Source organism: Schistocerca nitens, chromosome 9 (genome assembly GCF_023898315.1).
Source record: "Schistocerca nitens isolate TAMUIC-IGC-003100 chromosome 9, iqSchNite1.1, whole genome shotgun sequence".
NCBI lineage: Eukaryota > Metazoa > Arthropoda > Insecta > Orthoptera > Acrididae > Schistocerca > Schistocerca nitens.
Window position 1 is genome coordinate 101,710,314 of NC_064622.1, and position 19,127 is coordinate 101,729,440.

Below are 19,127 nucleotides of genomic sequence, written 5' to 3' on the forward strand. Positions count from 1 at the left end.
ACTGCACTTGTAGAAGCACAGCTGCAAAATTTGACACAGAATTAATTAAAAATCTCGTAGTATTTGGGGGTAAAAACCACTCCGTCTACAGGCCACAAGTGGCCCATCTGAACTATCCGACCGCCGTGTCATCCTCAGAGGGGGATGCGGATAGGAGGTGCGTGGGGTCAGCACACCGCTCTCCCGGTCGTTATGATGGTATTCTTGACCGCAGCCGCTACTATTCGGTCGAGTAGCTCCTCAATTGGCATCACGAGGCTGAGTGCACCCCGAAAAATGGCAACAGCGCATGACGGCCTGGATGGTCACCCATCCAAGTGCCGGCCACGCCCGACAGCGCTTAACTTCGGTGATCTCACGGGAACCGGTGTATCCACTGCGGCAAGGCCGTTGCCACTTGGGGGTGAAAGAGTGAAAATATTAGCTCTTAAATTAGTATTTAAGGCATCGCAAATAATATCCAACATTTCACATACTTTTTAAAGCGCGATATAGACCTAATTATTGGAAAGATGTAATCACCAGATGTCAAATATCAGAGTGTAACTTCTAGTTTTACCTGAGATAGAACTGCATCTTTAATGTGAGTATCGTATTTCTTATTGGGATCTCTCATCACACCTCTACAAGCACTCGAGATATGTTTTGCTCAATTTGTCTGAAGTTGTGTTGATGTACGTCAGATAACCTACAATGTCGTTCAGCATAAGTGTGAAAGACAAACACAAAGTTTTGAGTAAGATACTCTGAACACTTAAAGCACTGTAAGGTGGAAACACACACGTACACCACATTTGCAAACCACTTCATGAACACAGTCACAAGCCTAACGGCATAAATATGCCAGTAAGCAGTAAAAATAAATTTTAGACAGCTAATAATATCTACCTATCAAAAGCCAAAAAAGATCTATCAAAGTAACTTTAGTCATAAAACATATCATCTTTGTCACTTGAACAAATTATTTTTTTTGGGTTATAAATCCACGCCTAAAATATGCGATAAAGATTTTGCCTACTTTTGGTTTCCAAGAAACCTGCGATTTCAGTCCATAGGTTCCGAACCATATCCTAAATATGATACTTTTCATCTTGAGGACGCCACGAACTACTACGTTGAAGTGCCAAAGAAACTGGTACACCAGTCAAGTATCATGTAGGGGCTCCGCGAGCACCCAGAAAAGCCGAAACACGACGTGGCATGGACTCGACTAATGTCTGAAGTAGTACTGGAGGGAACTGACATCATGAATCCTGCAAGGGTGTCCGTAAATCCGTACGAGTACGAGAGGGTGGAGATTTCTTCCGAACAGCACGTTGCAAGGTATCCCAGAATGCTTAATAGTGTTCGTGTCTGGGGAGTTTGGTGGCCAGTGGAAGTTTTTAAACTCAGAAAAGTGTTCCTGGAGCAACTCTGTAGCAATTCTGGGCGTGTGAGGTGTCGCATTGTCCTGCTGGAACTGCCCAAGTCCGCCCGAATACACAATGGACATGAATGGATGTATGTGGTCAGGCAGGATGCTTACGTACCTGTCACCTATCAGAGTCGTATCTAGACGTATCAGGGGTCCCATAGAAAACCAACTGCACACACACTCACACTATTATAGAGCCTCCACCAGCTTGAACAGTCCCCTGCTGACATGCAGGATTCAGGGATTCATGAGGTTGTCTCCATACCCGTACACGTCCATCCGCACGATATAATTTGAAACGAGACTCGCTCAACCAGGCAACATGTTTCCAGTCATCAAAAGTCCAATGTTGGTGTTGACGGAGGCGTTGAGCTTTGTGTGCGAGGTCTTAAGCTTTGTGTCGTGCAGACATCAAGGGTAAACGAGTGGGCCTTCGGCTCCGAAAGCCCATATCGATTATGTTTCGTTGAATGGTTCGCACGCTGACAACTGTTGATGGCCCAGCATTAAAATCTGCAGCAATTTGCGGAACGGTTGCACTTCTGTCACGTTGAACGTTTCTCTACTGTCATCGTTCGTCCTGTTCTTGCAGGATCTTTTTCCGGAGATTTGATGTTTTACCGTTTTCCTGATATTCACGGTACACACGTGAAATGTTCGTAAAGGAAAATCCCCACTTCATCGCTACCTCGGAGGTGCTGAGTCGCATGGCTCGTGCGCCGACTACACTACTGGCCTTTAAAATTGCTACACCAAGAAGAAATGCAGATGATAAACTGGTATTCATTGAACAAATATATTATACTAGAACTGACATGTGATTACATTTTCACGCCATTTGGTTGCGTAGATCCTGAGAAATCAGTACCTAGAACAACCACCTCTGGCCGTAATACCGGCCTTGATACGCCTGGGCATTGAGTCACAGTGCTCGGATGACGTGTACAGGTACAGCTGCCCATGCAGCTTCAACACGATACCACAGTTCATCAAGAGTAGCGACTGGCGTATTGTAATGAGCCAGTTGCTTGGCCACCATTGGCCTGACGTTTTCAGTTGGCGAGAGATCTGGAGAATGTGCTGGCCAGGGCAGCAGTCAAACATTTTCTGTATCCAGAAAGGCCCGTACGGGACCTGCAACGTGCGGTCATGCATTATCCTGCTGAAATGTAGGGTTTCGCAGGGGTAGAATGAGGGGTAGAGCCACGGGTCGTAATACATCTGAAATGTAACGTCCACTGTTCAAAGTGCCGTCAATGCGAACAGGAGGTGACCGAGACGTGTAACCAATGGCACCCCATTCCATCACGCCGGGTGATACGCCAGTATGGCGATGACGAATACACCCTTCCAATGTGCGTTCACCGCGATGTCGCCAAACACGGATGCGACCATCATGATGATATAAACAGAACCAGGATTCATCCGAAAAAATGACGTTTTGCCATTCGTGCACCCAGGTTCGTCGTTGAGTACACCATCGCAGGCGCTCCTGTCTGTGATGCAGCGTCAAGGGTCAAGGGTAACTGCAGCCATGGTCTCCGAGTTGATAGTCCATGCTGCTGCAAACGTCGTCGAACTGTTCGTGCAGATGGTTGTTGTCTTGCAAACGTCCCCATCTGTTGACTCAGGGATCGGGACGTGGCTGCAAGATCAGTTACAGCCATGCGGATAAGATGCCTGTCATCTCGACGGATAGTGATACGAGGCCTTTGGGATCCAGCACGGCATAACGTATTACCGTCCTGAACCTACCGATTCCATATTCTGCTAACAGTCATTGGATCTCTTCCAACGCGAGCAGCAATGTCGCGATACGATAAACCGCAATAGCGATGGGCTACAATTCGTCCTTTACCGAAGTCGGAAACGTGATGGTACGCATTTCTCCTCCTTACACGAGGCATCACAGCAACGTTTCACCAGGCAACGCCGGTCAACTGCTGTTTCTGTATGAGAAATCGGTTGGAAACTTTCCTAATGTCAACACGTTGTAGGTGTCGCCACCGGCGCCAACCTTGTGTGAATGCACTGAAAAGCTAATCATTTGCATATCACAGCATCTTCTTCCTGTCGCTTAAATTTCGCGTCTGTAGCACGTCATCTTCGTGGTGTAGCAATTTTAATGGCCAGTAGTGTATAACTCCACGTGCAAACTCACATAAATCTTGATATCCTGTCACTGTAGCAACAGTAACCGATCTGACAACAGCGCCAGACACTTGTTGTCTTATATAGGGGTTGCCGATCGCAGCGCCATATTCTGACTGTTTACAAATTAGAATACACCAGTCTACAGCAGTTTGGGACCGATGGCCTTTGTAGTCTGGTCCCTTCAGCCCCCACAAAGCAACCAACCTACACCAGTTTCTTTGGCGCCTCAGTGTACTTTGACTAAACTTTTCAGTTTCTTACTGTGCATGTTTCGAGTCGTGCCAGCCATTGTGAGAGAAAAAAAACTGATTTTAATGTCGTCGATTGCCGTCCGAAATCTGCAAGTTCGGGTGGTGAGATCGACTACATTGTGACCGCGCAAGTAGGGTTGGGTTGGGTTGTTTGGGGGAAGAGACCAAACAGCGAGGTCATCGGTCTCATCGGATTTGGGAAGGATGGAGAAGGAAGTCGGCCGTGCCCTTTCAAAGGAACCATCCCAACATTTGCCTGGAGCGATTTAGGAAATCACGGAAAACCTAAATCAGGATGGCCGGACGCGGGATTGAACCGTCGTCCTCCCGAATGCGAGTCCAGTGCGCGCAAGTAGTGGCGTACCAGATTTGAAACGATCGGCCGCCTTCGGACGACGTCGGTCGGCGATTTCGGTGCCACTGTGTCCGCAGCCTTAATTTTACAGATAATAATCGTCTGTCAGCAGCCTGCGGAATGCATCGCGCGTGGCTGACTCCCGCCTCACACGCCGTATGTATCACCTGGTGTCGGACCGGTGCTCTTCCGGTTGCGCCGCGCGTTCTTCTCTCTCGGTCCACAGCCGGCGTCCGGCCGGCACGAGAGACGCGGACGTCGACGGGTCGCGGCGCGCCGCGGCGCTCGGTCTCGCACTCACACACACAGAGCGGACACACACACGCGCGTACACAGAGCAGAGGCTGAGAGAGTGAAAGTGTCCGGCGGGGCGACCTTGCTTTCCAGAGCAGCGCAGCCACGGCATCGCATCGCCCGGCGTGGCCTGCCCGCGCGCGCGCGCTATATAAACGCGACCGCGGAGTCGTCTAGTCAGTCCACTGGCCGGTACCGCACACGGCACCACAGCTCAGCCCAGCTCTCCACCTCTCACCGTCCACAGCCCAGCAGACCAGCCATGAGGGCCGTAACGCAGGTAAACACAACAGCGGGCCACCACTCGCCGCCGCATCGCCTCTAACCGCGCCCCACAGTGTCTCTCTCCTGCCAACTAGCGGGGACAAGTGTTTAACGTCCCGTCGACAACTAGCTGATTACAGGCAGTCACTGCCAGCTTCTCACCCCGTGACAACATGATTGCTCCATTACTAACACAAATTTGTGGCTGGACACGCATGTCTGGAAGAACGACTAATTCTGTCTTCAGCTACATCCACACTTCGCGAGCCACATTTCCATCCCTAAGGGTACTTTGTGTACCACTGTTACCTTCCCCCCCCCCCCCCCAACTTCTACCCCCACCCCCTTTTCCTTCTTGAGTCGCGGATAGTTCACGGGAAGAGCGATTGCTGGTAAACCTCCGTACCAGCTCAGGAATGTCTGTACTTTTATCTTCGTGGTATTTCCGCGACAAGTACGTAGCAAGAAGCAACATTCTAGTTGACTCTCCTAGGAACATACGCTCTCGGAACTATTCACAAGAATCACATCCTGATGCAGATCACCTCCCTGCAGTGTCTTCCTTTGCAGATGCCCCAGCTTCTTCGCGAACCTTTCGCGCTAACTAAATGTACAGCTAGAATGAAATTTTCACTCTACAGCGGAGTGTGCAATGATATGAAACTTCCTGGCAGATTAAAACTGTGTGCCGGACCGAGACTCGAACTCGGGACCTTTGCCTTTCGCGGGCAAGTGCTCTACCATCCCCCAGGCTGTGGCTAGGCCATGTCTCCGAAATATCCTTTCTTCCAGGAGTGCTAGTTCTGCAAGGTTCGCAGGAGAGCTTCTGTGAAGTTTGGAAAGTAGGAGACGAGGTACTGGCAGAATTAAAGCTGTGAGGACGGGGCGTGAGTCGTGCTTGGGTAGCTCAGTCGGTAGAGCACTTGCCCGCGAAAGGCAAAGGTCCCGAGTTCGAGTCTCGGTCCGGTACACAGTTTTAATCTTCCAGGAAGTATCAAATGTACAGCTATCGAAACGCGTTGCTCTTCTTTGGATTCTCTCTATTAGCCGGATCCCAGACTGGCTAGCAATATTCAAGTATCGAACGAACGGAGCTTTTGTGAGCTACCTCCTTTGTGGTTGGATGGGTGGACTAAATTTCCTGCAGGTTCTTCCAAACTAATCTGTCCAGCATCAGTCTCACATGCTATTAATTTTATGCTGTACGTCCACTTTAAATCGCTCCGAACGCATGCCAGTAGACAATGTAGACAATTTATGACTATAACTACTTCCAGTGATCTAACACTCGGCAGATGATGGAGTGATTTCTACAGCAAGCAGAAGTCTAAAGATACCAGTATTTGTATGCTGACCGCTGTTTTGACCAGAACCAAGCTGGAAGTTTCTTACACGTCGGTCAGGGACCTGAAGATGGCGTGGCAAATCGCCGAAACTGGCAGGCAAATAGAATTACTTTGGAAACTAGACCCGTGAGGCCAAATGAGTAGCTGCTTGAATAAAGAGGCGGCATCATCATCAGGATTGTCGTCCACTCGCAATAGCGGCTGGCAACATGTATGTCAAACGTCACATATCGCTCCCCACAGTGCCTTGTAGGAAGTGGTGTTTATTTTTACGTTCGTCGCGGCGATTGCAAATATCAGTAAGAAATGCACACCCTGATTTAGCTTACGTTATTTGTAGACGTGTGCTTGCATACGATTCTTTGCATCTGCCAACCTACAATCTGTACTTCCGCATGTCTGCTCCGAGCTTATAGCTACGACAGCAGCTCAGCTTAGCAGCTAGGCAGATCTTTCACAGGTTTCCGATGCAGAGGTTCCGTCTTCTTCAACGGTTGGCGCCACTTTTCCGAATGTTGGCTAACACAACTGAGTCTGTCAGTATTTGCTTTAGCATAGCGAGGCGCTTTTTTGAGAAGGCGTGATTGAATGGGCGTGATTCGCCCCTCGCAGAGTGCCACGAGCGGTCATTCACATACGCCAGACAATCAAAGTGTAAATGGCATTGTCAATTACGTGAGTCTACAGATGTGGATACGGGGGCATTACCTGTTAACACAGTAGTGTTTTTAACAGGGATAGTGCATCGTGGACGGGAATCGGTCAAACAACGAACCCCAACATAATCTGTGCGGAAATCTTACCGAAAGCCGCGGAGGTCGTAAAATGCGCTGGCTTCACTGGTGTCTGACATTAGTTCCAACTCTTGAGACAAAACATGTATCTCAGTCGTTCCAGTTTTGTGTCAGTTTATAGAACAATGTAGCTGTGCCTATTGATTTCCGATCAGTTTTCTGTGTTATATACTGCTGTATGAATGTGAGAGTGCATTGTTCCTTGTTTCCAGTCTCAGCAATGGGCCTGGTTTGGCACACGTCAGGGTGCAGTCAGTGTTGTGCAGTACTATGCATTAGGAAACGCGAGTAGCAGACCACACTGGTCAGGCGCGTTTGCTGAGTAGCACAATTTGTGTTACATGTAGGACAGTAAGTGTGGTAGTGGCACAAGATCATTAAAGAAATTAATAACTGTCTGAATGAATGTATTGTAAGACCCATAAAACAAAAGTGGGCTTGGTTCCCCGCTGGACGACATGTGTTAAGTCGCGACCGCCACAGAGCGGCGTACAAGATCCACCCAGTAAGGTTTGTGAACTCGCTCGCTACGCAGCCCGCACGGCAGGACGAGGGCCAAGATAATACCAGGCTAGAAGGAGGTGCCAACTTTATGATAATGTCAACCAGCACCAGAGGGCCACAAAGTTTTTCCTGCGGGTCTAGGGATAGATTCCAGTCGTTTCTAGGAATGTTTTCTGTCCTCCACCTCTGCCAATAATTTCTTAATGCGAAAATTTAGAAACTGCATCGCGTTCAGAGTGCACGTTAAATTTTAGTTTCCCCTACAACTAGCTTGGTAAGTCAGTTCGTAGGTCAGAAGAAGGAAGGGGCATAGCACCTCCAAAAACGTCGAGCCCAGATAAGAACTGGAGTGTTCAAATCAACCTTCGGGTTGCTGACAGCTCTACTTACTTGTGGCCAAAAAATGGTTCAAATGGCTCTGAGCACTATGGGACTTAACAGCTATGGTCATCAGTCCCCTAGAACTTAGAACTACTTAAACCTAACTAACCTAAGGACATCACACAACACCCAGTCATCACGAGGCAGAGAAAATCTCTGACCCCGCCGGGAATCGAACCCGGGAACCCGGGCGTGGGAAGCGAGAACGCTACCGCACGACCACGAGCTGCGGACACTTGTGGCCAGCATTGTGGTCCAGCATCATCTGGAGCAAAAGAAAAACATACCGTAGAACCATACCCTTACAAAACCCTCAGTTTACTGCACCTGGTCAGGGGAGTTTTAGCGTATATACATGCCCTACTAGCTAACTTTGACTATTCAGAAGTACTCTACGGGAATTAAACGCATTGCAGTCTGTTGTCCCTTTTCCCTTTCTTCAATAGCAGATAGTTTTCAAGACACAAACGGATAGGTCGATAGCATATGTCCTTAGGCATGAACTAACGGTTAATTTGGCAATGGAAGGGAGCGTCGATGGTAGAATCTCCAGCGAGGGGATACAGGCTTGAATACAGTAAGCAGATAGAAGTGGATCTAGGTTGCAGCAATTATTCAGAGATGAAGAGGCTTGCACAGGATAGAGTAGGGTGAACATCGGCATCTACAGCAATAGGCCTTCTAAATTATTCACCTGTGAAGCTACAGGCAAAGCGGCAGGAGTCTAATTGATCTACCGATTTTTCTTGTACGACAAAAATCCAGCATTTCACTTCTTCATTAACGACCTCCAATAAATGCACCTCACACTCGCTTAGTACCCTGTGTATTGTCGAGTTGCTATAGAGTAGCTTAGTCAACAGCTTTCAAAGTCAACCCTATACTGTTCTCTTAAGAAATGTATTGACAGCCTTTATACGTTCAGTTTCATAAGTACATAACTTTCCGCCGGTTTTGGTTGTGCTAGCTACATGAGCGTATGTGAAACTTCATTACTGGAAGGCAATTCAAGCTGCTCTGCAACACGAGACTGACTTGTCATACTAAAACTATCTTTGATCACTGTCCGAAGAGGCTGCAAGGAAAATGTCAGCCGATAACTGATTGCCTTCACGTAATGTAGTGGAAGGACTGTGAATATCAAATTCCACCTTCAAGACCTTAATTATATCCTCGTTCGATGATATCCTCGATGTGACGGAAGTAACACGTGTAATTAGAGCTCATTTGTTTATGCAGTGATCTCTCCGCATATCTTTGTAGAAGACTCACGCGTGTGTCAGAACTTTTCCTGGAACGCCTCGCAGTTATTGCGACAGAGATTCTGGGTAGCTAGTTTTCTGTGTCGCGGCGCGCGTGTTCTAGATCACTGGTAACGGCGTGCGTCCACGCCAGCTTGAAAGGTACCCGAGCACGATTATGGATTTGTCGCGGCCTTCGCAGCTCGAACAATCTAGGAAAAACGACGGCTCGCAGAGGATGACGAAGCGCTGCCGACTGGAAACGCGTCCCTCGAGACGCATCGTACAGTTCAAACTTGTCACGGGTAACGAAAGCATTGCAAGGGAGATCGCTAGCCCAAATGGTTGTTCTGGAGTTATTTCAGTAAAAAACTGGAGATTAAAATACGCCTGTCTCGCCAGAGGTGCACACTTCGCTTCTCGTAGAGTACCCGAATCTGCTGTCTTAATCTGGGCGAAATCTGACAGCTGAACCTCGAAAACAGTTAACAGACGACGATACGCTCGATAGGTCAAAACAGGCCTTCCGTTTTGTTTTGATTAGTGTGCAGTTTTGCCTGTGGGGCCATATTCAAACGTTTGTAGAGTCTAACTCATCAAACTGCCCTTGGCTTAACCCAGGCAATCAGCAAATCATACAACAGACTTTAGCCCAAGTATGTCCATTCCGGTGGGTTACACTACACAAATATTTGAAAGTGGGTTTACAGGCGAAACTGTGCAGTAGCGAAAGCCAAATAAAAATATATTTTGACCCATGCAATGGTCACCTGTGTTGCACTGTTTATAATTCAATTTACAGTTGTAGTGGATCATGTTGCAAGTAAAATATTGGAAGTTCATAGAAGAAAGTAGAGCACCTGACATTTCCATTTCTCCTCCCCCCCCCCCTCCCAGTCTACTTTCTTTCTAGCTTATACCGCCCACACAAGAATTCTGAAAATGAAACTGAAAGACTATCTACATATACACTTTGCTAGCCACCGTACAATTCATGGCGGAGAGTACATAGCACCAATATTATTCATCAACTTAATGAAACTCGGGTTATCGCAAAGTTTCGACGAGTTCCCTATTGGTCATCTTCAGGCGGAAGCTTCGCCACGAATCGGCCAAGAAAATTTCGTCAATGAAATTCTCCGACAAAGCCAGCATTCTCGTATCGCTCATGATCGTCTTGCATTCGTTGCTGCCGCACTATTTCCTGTATCACACAACCCATCACTCTGCATCCGTGCCCTGCCAGCTCCGTGCTTCAGTAACGAACGCGAAACAGGAAGTAACCACTCTTTTTTTTCGAGAGGACCTGACCGTACATGCGAAACGGACATTTGTGAGGTACGCTGATGTAATTGGCAGCTGTTCGGCCAGGGAAATTGGACGCGTGGGTCACGTACTCTCTGCAGCAAAATTTACGGTTCTCGTACGTCGAGTCGAGTAATGCAAGCGCATGAGTCTGGCTATTCCCACGCTTTTCGCGCGGGCCAGTGACGCGACCGCGAGTTAGCGTTGATGTGTCCGGTTCATACGCGCCCCACCTTCCTCTCACACGTTCTGTCACGGCCCTTCAACGTCTGACAACTCTCTCTCTTGTCTCTCTCCGTCTCTCTTTCTCGTGCACGCAAACGCTATATCACGCGTACACGAGCACGAGGGGGTATTTGTACGCTTGGAGTGTAAACCTCCTCTCTCTGCAACAGAGTTACTCATTTCCTCAAGCACAACAATGGGATACGTCCATTCAGAATATGACATTTCAGTAGCATCCAGAATGAAGATATGGGGCATTATAGATGGAACCTTAGCAATCGTAGCTCCGCAAGTCCGAAGCTTGGGCGTGGGAAATGGGAGACCGCTCGCTTCCTGGATGTTTCTGGCTTCAGCTCCAGGCAGAGGCGCAGTTACAGCTCCAGTTGTAATGCCACTCGTTATAGTTTCCCGGTAATGCCGTAAGAATAGGACTCAGTCCCCTTCACCCTTTCGTTGAGGTACATAACTGGAAACATGTGTAGCATAAACGAGTGTAACACTGGACGTAACCTTGGGATTTCCGCTTCTACATTTGCATAACTCTTTTACGAGGGCCTTATTAGAATTTCAACTCAGGGTGGCCGAATTGGACATTAAAGTTCCTTTGTTTCGATATTAATAGAAGAGAAGGAGGAGCTCCAAAGAACAGAGGTGCGTTTTGCCGCGGATTCAGTTAGTAAGCTCGACAGAGTCGCAGAAAGTTTCATCAAACTCCAGTGGCAGGCTTTGCAAAAGAGGCGTTCTGCATCACGGACAGGTTTACTGTTGAAATTCCGAGACTGTACGTTCCGGAAAAAGTCAGGCAACATATTGGTTCATCCTGCATACACGTACGAAATGATGTGATAAATCTGAGGAAATGGAGTTGAGACCGAGGTTTACCACCAATCTTGCTTCCCACTCACCATTTACGGATAGAACAGAGGACGAGACGATATGATAGAGGTACCACAAGTATTCTCCACTACTCCCCGTAAGGTGACTTATGGAGTAGAGGTGCAGATGTAGATGAAGACAGCAAATGAAGTAGTGTAAGAAGGTAGAGGGATTGAACAGTTTACGAATCAGACATGACACACTGCCGACAATTCAACTACAAGGTAGGCAAATTAGGTTTACCAGTAGCTAACGAAGCGTCAAACATCAGGCACAGAAATACGTCTTACAACTCGGGCTAATGCCTAGGAAACAAAATTTACAAAGGACGCAAAAACAGGAGACAGCTCTACTTGGCACAATTCAAGTGTAGTAAAACCTGTAGTCAGGAATACAGGAGTCACCGAGCTGCTTCTATGCGGTGGCACAATGCTCAAGACAATACAGACTAATAAGGCAGGAGGTAGATCAAAATTCTTAAATTTAGGTATTTGTGCAGTTACCGGAAACGCTCCAGATGAATGCCGAAGTCGCATCACCTGCGAGAACCTGCTTAGAAAATGTCTTTCAGGGCAGTAACTACGACTCTTCTCCGCCCACAAACTTATCTATCCCGCAGAGATAGTGCAGATAAAATAAAGTAAATAATAGCTCCCTCACAGGCGAATAAGCAGTTATGCCACTTACACTCCTCCGTGAATGGAACGCGAAATACCGTGGTACGCTACCCGAAGCATCAGGACACCGCTGTGTAACGCGGAACTGACCGCCAGATATCACGAGAGGGACCGCGCCCGTATAAAAGGAGGCGGGTAGTACCTTGATGTCAGCAGAGATGCAGAAGAATGGGTCGGTCAGGGAGGTCAGTGGCTTGGAACGTGAACTAGTCATTCGATGTCACCTGATTAATAGATCCATCAGGAACGTTTCAACAATTTTAAAGCTGCCCAAGGCAACTGCTGGGGATGTGACTGTGAAATGGAAATGCAAAGAAAGAACCACAACTAAACCAAGACCGGAGAAGATGATGATCATTATGTTGGTTTGTGGGGCGCTCAACATCGTGGTCGTCAGTGCCTGTTCAAGTTTCAATCTTTCCATTTCCAGTCACGCCACTACCCGAACGATGATGAGATGATTAGGACAACACAAACACCCAGTCCCAGGCGGAGAAAATCCCGACGCTGCCGGGAATCGAACCCGGGTCCCCGTATCCAGAGACAACAACGTTAGCCAATAGACCACGAGCTGCGGGCAAGACCGGAGAGATCTCATGTACTGCTGGACACGGACGGTTGTTACAAAAAATAGCATGGAATTAGCGGAAGCAATCACACCTGAGCTCCAAAATACTACAAGCAGTGGGTACTGAGCTAAAAAGAATGGGGTACAGTGGTCGAGCAGGGCTAATGGACAGCGGATTGCTGGAAACGAGTGACTGGGAGTGATGAATCCAGCTGTGCCCTGCGGCAGTCTGATGGAAGGCCTCGGGCTTGACAAATCCCTGGAGGAAGTTACCTGCCATAAAGTGTGGTTCTAACAGTGAAGAGTAGAGGTGGTGATACTATGGTATGGGAGTGATTTTCGCGGTTAGGATGTGGTCCCCATATTGTGCTTAAGAAAATGATAAATGTGAAAGGATATGAATACATTTACAGCACTGTGTATTGCGTACAGTACAGGAACAGCTGGGAGACCATGACTGTTCGTAGCAGCATGACAATACACCCTTTTATGAGGCAGCATCTGTGAGGCAATCGTTTGTGGACAATATCATCCCTGAAATGAACTGACCTGCCCATAGTCGCCGGCCTGAGCGGCCGTGCGGTTCTAGGCGCTACAGTCTGGAGCCGGGCGACCGCTACGGTCGCAGGTTCGAATCCTGCCTCGGGCATGGATGTGTATGATGTCCTTAGGTTAGTTAGGTTTAATTAGTTCTAAGTTATAGGCGACTGATGATCTCTGACGTTAAGTCCCATAGTGCTCAGAGTCATTTTTGCCCAGAGCCCCGACCTGAACCCAATGCAACCCGTCTGGAATGTGTTAGAACCTCAACTTCCCTCAGATTGTAAACTTCACTACTTTCTCTGATCTCGGTTCTTGAGAAAGAACGGGCTGCCATTCCTTCACGGACATTCAGTCACCTTACTGAATGTGTCTCCAGTACAGTTCAATCCGTTATAAAGGCGAAGGGTGGACCAACTCTATATTAATGTCCACCAATAGGTATCCGGATACTTTAGATCGGATAGTAGTTGGTTGGTTGATTTGGGAGAGGGGACCAAACAGCGAGATCATCAGTCCCATCGGATTAGGAAAAGGTGGGGAAGGAAATTGACTATGCCCTTTCAAAGGAACCAACCTGTCATTTGCCTGAAGCGATTTAGGGAAATCACGGAAAACCTAAATCGGGGTACAGTAAGAAGCACCCTCTACCACGCACTTCATAGGGGTTCGCAGAGTATAGAAGTAGTATAGTCTTCAAACAGGCTGCTGCAACTTCCCTTCCCAAATGAGACTGTGCTCACCCTCTAGAGGTCTCGAGTTCGACGAGACTAGGCTAACATTCCTTCTTCTCATCTTCGGAGCGATGACGACCGCGTCGATATCGATATCGCCTTCTTTGGAGGTCCGCGCCGCCGCTAGAAAGCGAACGGTTCCGGCGCCGTTTTGCGGCGGCTTTAGTCCGCGGCGATGCTCGACCAGGCATCGCGGTCGTCCTTCAGCTGTGGCGCGGCGCAAGTGGAGCGTGGAACCGCCTCGACACGTCACAGTTTCTGCAGCCTCCGGGCGTGCCCGACGCGTCCGGTACGCAGGCACTGCGGAGGCAGCCGGCCATCCGGCGTGTCCAGCCCAACTTTCTAGCACGGCGACTGAACGTCACTTTTGGTTGGCGCTCTAACACCAGCACATTTCGCAGCGGATAACAGTTCTCTGCACACGCAGAGCCGAGCTGAGTGTTACCAAAGGAAAAAAGGGACAGAAGGAAAAACCTACTGACAGATCGAAACTGAGTGATGGACCGGGATTCGAACCCGGGAGCTTTGCCTTTCACGGACAAGCTGTCTTTGACTGAACTATCCAAACACGACTCGCAGTCTCTCCTCATAGCTTTATTTGCACCATTACCTGAAGACTGCTGCCTACATCGGAGTACGAGAAGCGATCTATGCTCTTACGACATGGGATCAACATGTTTCCTCGATTTGACAGTGTCCCTTCTACCACAACCGGTGGACGAATCCTGATGGTGCCGCTGTTTCCTTATTCGAGCAGCTCCTCATTTGGCCACACGAGGCTGAGTGGTACCCGTTTCAGACCTCCCTACTCCAGAAAAATTCCAAGGAGGTATCGGAAACCGAATGCAGGTCCTTCCACACTGAAGGCCGCAGGACTAACCATTCGGTTATGAAGGTGGACAATTTATAAAAGATAATTTTTGAGAAAAATGCGCCGGCCGGTGTGGTCGAGCGGTTCTAGGCGCTTCAGTCTGGAACCGCATGACCGCTACGGTCGCAGGCTCGAATCCTGCCTCGCGCATGGATGTGTGTGATGTCCTTAGGTTCGTTAGGTTTAAGTAGTTCTAAGTTCTAGGGGACTGATGTTAAGTCCCATAGTGCTCAGAGCCATTTGAATCATTTGAGAAAAATGTTCCACCAAAGACAGCAGCACTCTTGGGTTCAGTTAAAGATGATTTGATGCTCTGGGATTTACAAGGTCTCCCTGTGAATGTGGCCTCTCAGACATCGTACAGACGATTCGTACAGTACATGAAAGATGTGCGGAACACCGCAGGTACGCCCGCCTCTTACAGCGAAATAAATCGGCCGTGACAGAACACTGTACTGATACTGGTCACTCTATGTTGTACGAAGACTCCAAAATTTTAGAGTCTACCTCATCGTTCTAGGACTCGGTGGTGAAAGAGAGAACTGCAATTCGCTTGGCGACGAATTTAATTAATATAGATATCGGCGGCTGCCTGTATAAGTCACGGAATCCAGCGCTTTCTGTGATAAACTTAGAAAGACGTCACGACAGTGCAGATCGGAGTGATACACCGAGTGCGCAGCCACGGATATCATCATCTGCACTGTCCTTCTTTGCTGCCGATCAACATCTCTGGCGCCCGTGTATCTGTGGCCGCAAACGCAGCGGCGCGGTCCGCGAGATTAAAAGGACGGAGCGAGTGCTGGAGCGTCAGGCTTTCAGTTCGTTCTGAAGGTGGCTGAATGGTATGCATTCGAAATATTAGAAGAAGAAGAATCTCAATTTGTGCGGCTGGGCGCCTGATATTTAATGGAGCAGCCATTACGCCGTGAAAACATGAAGACGCACAAGAAAAATGTTATTGGGTATAAGTCAGCTACCTCTTCCAGAAAATAAGTTTTGTAGTCATAACTGAATCTACAGCAATCTTTTATGCTAGTTTAACAAAAAACAGTCAATCTAGATGGCCAATGATGTTTATTTTTCTGGCAGTAGGAGCAGCATGTAACACCACTGGTGACACGTGGAGCCGATGCGCATGTACAACTGCCCCGCGAATCGGCACCAATGGAGTTACACACTGGTCTGAAGACTGTCCTCCTGCAAGTGAAACAGGTTGCCAAAAAAATACACACCATTTGCGATCCAGACTAATTCTTTTCGTTAAATTACTTTCACGTTTTAAGGGTAATCAAAGGGTTACAGAAGAGATGGAGCTTAGGTGTCGGGGTGCTTTAAAGAGCCACGCCGGTCGTGCAAGACAAGCAGAGTATAACATGCACAGGAGACCACTTCCTGCAGGGCAGTCAGGGCTATTCTGCTCGGTCTGGCCCAACACGGCGAATGGGAATCGCCGTTTTATGCAGATTTCTAGCCGGATTATGCGGTGAAACAGGGACCCGGATTAACAGCCACCGTATTATGGCGGTATCCAGCACTGGACAACTTCCTCATACCAGCACACCAATGCGCAGTGCTACCACGTGCACTTTCATAGCAACGTTCCGTTCTGCCTTAGCATTCTCGTTCTTCCTTCATCAAGTAGACGATTCGTCCGTTCCGGTCACAAAGGAAAATATTGGCAATACTTCCTCGATTTGCCAGTGTCGCTTCTACCACAACGATCTACACTCTTTCTTGTATTCCTCATTTTTGCATTCTGTCTCAGTGCGAGAGCTATCTTTCTTTAGTATTCAAGTAATTTAATTCACAGATAGAGGAACGTTACCTTTGATTTTCTCCTCTGCTCCACAAATATTCAGTTCTCTAAGCAGTCCCGCACAGTCTTTCCCTGTACGGCACGAAAACATATTCGTCACCCCTGTCTAACCACGAAACTCGCACAGCCGTGACTATAAATTTTAGTTGCTGTTTCTTTTTCTCGTTCTTCGGGTTGTTCCACATACGGTGAGTAACATATTCCGCTTTTGATCAATATCGTCACCAACGTCGTAACTAGTCCGCAGCTCGTGGTCGTGCGGTAGCGTTCTCGCTTCCCACGCCCGGGTTCCCGGGTTCGATTCCCGGCGGGGTCAGGAATTTTCTCTGCCTCGTGATGACTGGGTGTTGTGTGATGTCCGTAGGTTAGTTAGGTTTAAGTAGTTCTAAGTTCTAGGGGACTGATGACCATAGATGTTAAGTCCCATAGTGCTCAGAGCCATTTGAACCATTTTGAACGTCGTAACTTACCCCACAGCCGAGGTGCTGGAAGAGAGACATTAGTTTAGTACGCCTATTAGATAGAGTTGCTTTTCTTCGTACCGTACACATACTATTAAAAGCCATAGTCTTCGTCTTTTCTACAACAGGTTGTCATATTATATCCTCGGCAGAAATGCTGAACATATCAAACGTATGTCCGAAAGCCATCCTCAATTTGCTGAACAATAACTTCATCATCAACAAAAAGATTGCATTTAAGCGTATTCTTTCATTTATTTCCGTTCCTAGGCTTCCTGCCAGTTTCCATTCTCTGCTATATTTCCTACGTAGATATAAAAAAAATGTCTCTGAGCACTATGGGACTTAACATCTGAGGTCATCAGTCCCCTATAACTTAGAACTACTTAAACCTAACTAACCTAAGGACATCACACACATCCATGCCCGAGGGAGCATTCGAACCTGCGACCGTAGCAGTCTCACGGTTCCGGACTGAAGCGCCTAGAACCGCTCGGCCACCGCGGCCGGCGTAGATATCAAAAGAGAATGGAATGGGATAAGGTACAGCCCATACGTTCTCCTGTAGCTGACATAAACTGCTCCTTCATTTCCTGCTTGTGACGAGAATGCACACTGCATCGGCTGAGATACAGATTAGCGAGGATGAGACTGGAAGTGTGGTTCACACTAATTTGCGAACGTCGCTGATACTGAGGTCAGGACCACCGTCGTAAAACATTCCAAAGGAAGATTTCGACTCCCTAAAGCCTCTTTTACACGGACGACTCTCTTGTCTCTACTTGACAACTCGTGGCAAGCACGTCTACTGCTGTACTGATTCCCGCCTGACACGGCTGATTATTTTCGTTTACACGTCAGCGCCAAAATTGCGTGTGTTGTGAGAGCTGTCTGGCGTGCAGTTTAGTACCGGAATCGCGAAAGTGAGATTGAGGGACCACCCTGTTTACGAAAAAACCGAAATATATAATAGAGTTTAGGAAGTAGTAATGACAGTACAGTTTATCAATGACCAAAGCAAAATTCATAGTGGATGTTCTTGAAAAAGATCCTATGGTAAATTCACGAGAATTGAAAGAATAGGAAACATGTCGTCCAAATATTTCAAAACGTGTATCAAAATCTTAAAAATGGCTGCGAAACAGCACCTATGTAAATCTGAAGAGGTTGAAAAATCAGCCAACCAGTTGCAAATAAAGGTTTATTAACCCTTGACCTAGGTTCCGATATTTGTAAAAAATCTTCTACAGAATTAGTGGGCCTTGTTACATCACTTGATGGTACACTAGATTACATGAGGCCGAATGGCTCTTGTCTTAAACAAAATTGACAAGAGCCGCTGAAGAAGATGTTTTTACAAATATCGAAAGCTAGGTCAAGGGCTGATTATCTGCTAGAGAAAATATATACTTACAAACACATCAAACGATGGCATGCGGTTTCGGTCTTGCAGCCGGGTGACGTCGACATTTGGCCCAATATATCGGCTGATCTCGGCTGACAAACATTCAGCCATACTCAGTTTACAGTGTAAAACTGCTCTGAAGATGGCTGAACAGTTGTCAGCCGGAATATCTTTCGAGATATCGACATCAGCCGGCTGTAAGTCTGAACCCCGTGGAATACTTACTACGTCGGAAGACACCAGTATTCACATCAAACACTATTTTAATGGCAATAAACTGCGCCTCTTTACGAACTCTCTGTCTTGTTATATAATGTCGAAAATTATTCTGTTCGTTAAATATATCTGACAGTTCCATTGTTCCAATAATTTTCATTAAAATGCGTTTATTTACGTTCTCGTTCTGTACACAGAGTAGGCTTTTTCTTTAGCCAGGCACCCTGAAAAGTAAATACATTTCCTTTCAGATATTTCGTCTCTTCTAGATTAACACTAGCAGGGAAAATATCAGGTCCTCGTGCAACCTTTGCAGTGTGTGACGGAACCAAAACAAACAACAAAATGAAGACACAAAGGCATAAAAATCCGTTACTATAAAATGACTGAATTCTGCTAGAGTAGGTCAACTTCCGATATCAGCAGACAATG

General features: G+C 47.5%; 1 protein-coding gene and 1 pseudogene across 1 annotated transcript in view; one reads left to right on the top strand and one right to left on the bottom strand.

The window, feature by feature from the left end:
* Nucleotides 1-277: 277 nt before the first annotated feature.
* LOC126204553 (5S ribosomal RNA) lies at nt 278-395 on the bottom strand (annotated as a pseudogene).
* Nucleotides 396-4,612: 4,217 nt separating this feature from the next.
* LOC126203415 (cuticle protein 19) overlaps nt 4,613-19,127 on the top strand; it is a 30,036-nt gene continuing 15,521 nt past the window's right edge. Inside the window, exon 1 of the mRNA XM_049937721.1 lies at nt 4,613-4,748. Coding sequence (XP_049793678.1) covers nt 4,731-4,748 — 18 coding nt within the window. The 5' untranslated portion in view covers nt 4,613-4,730. The remainder of the gene's footprint in view (nt 4,749-19,127) is intronic.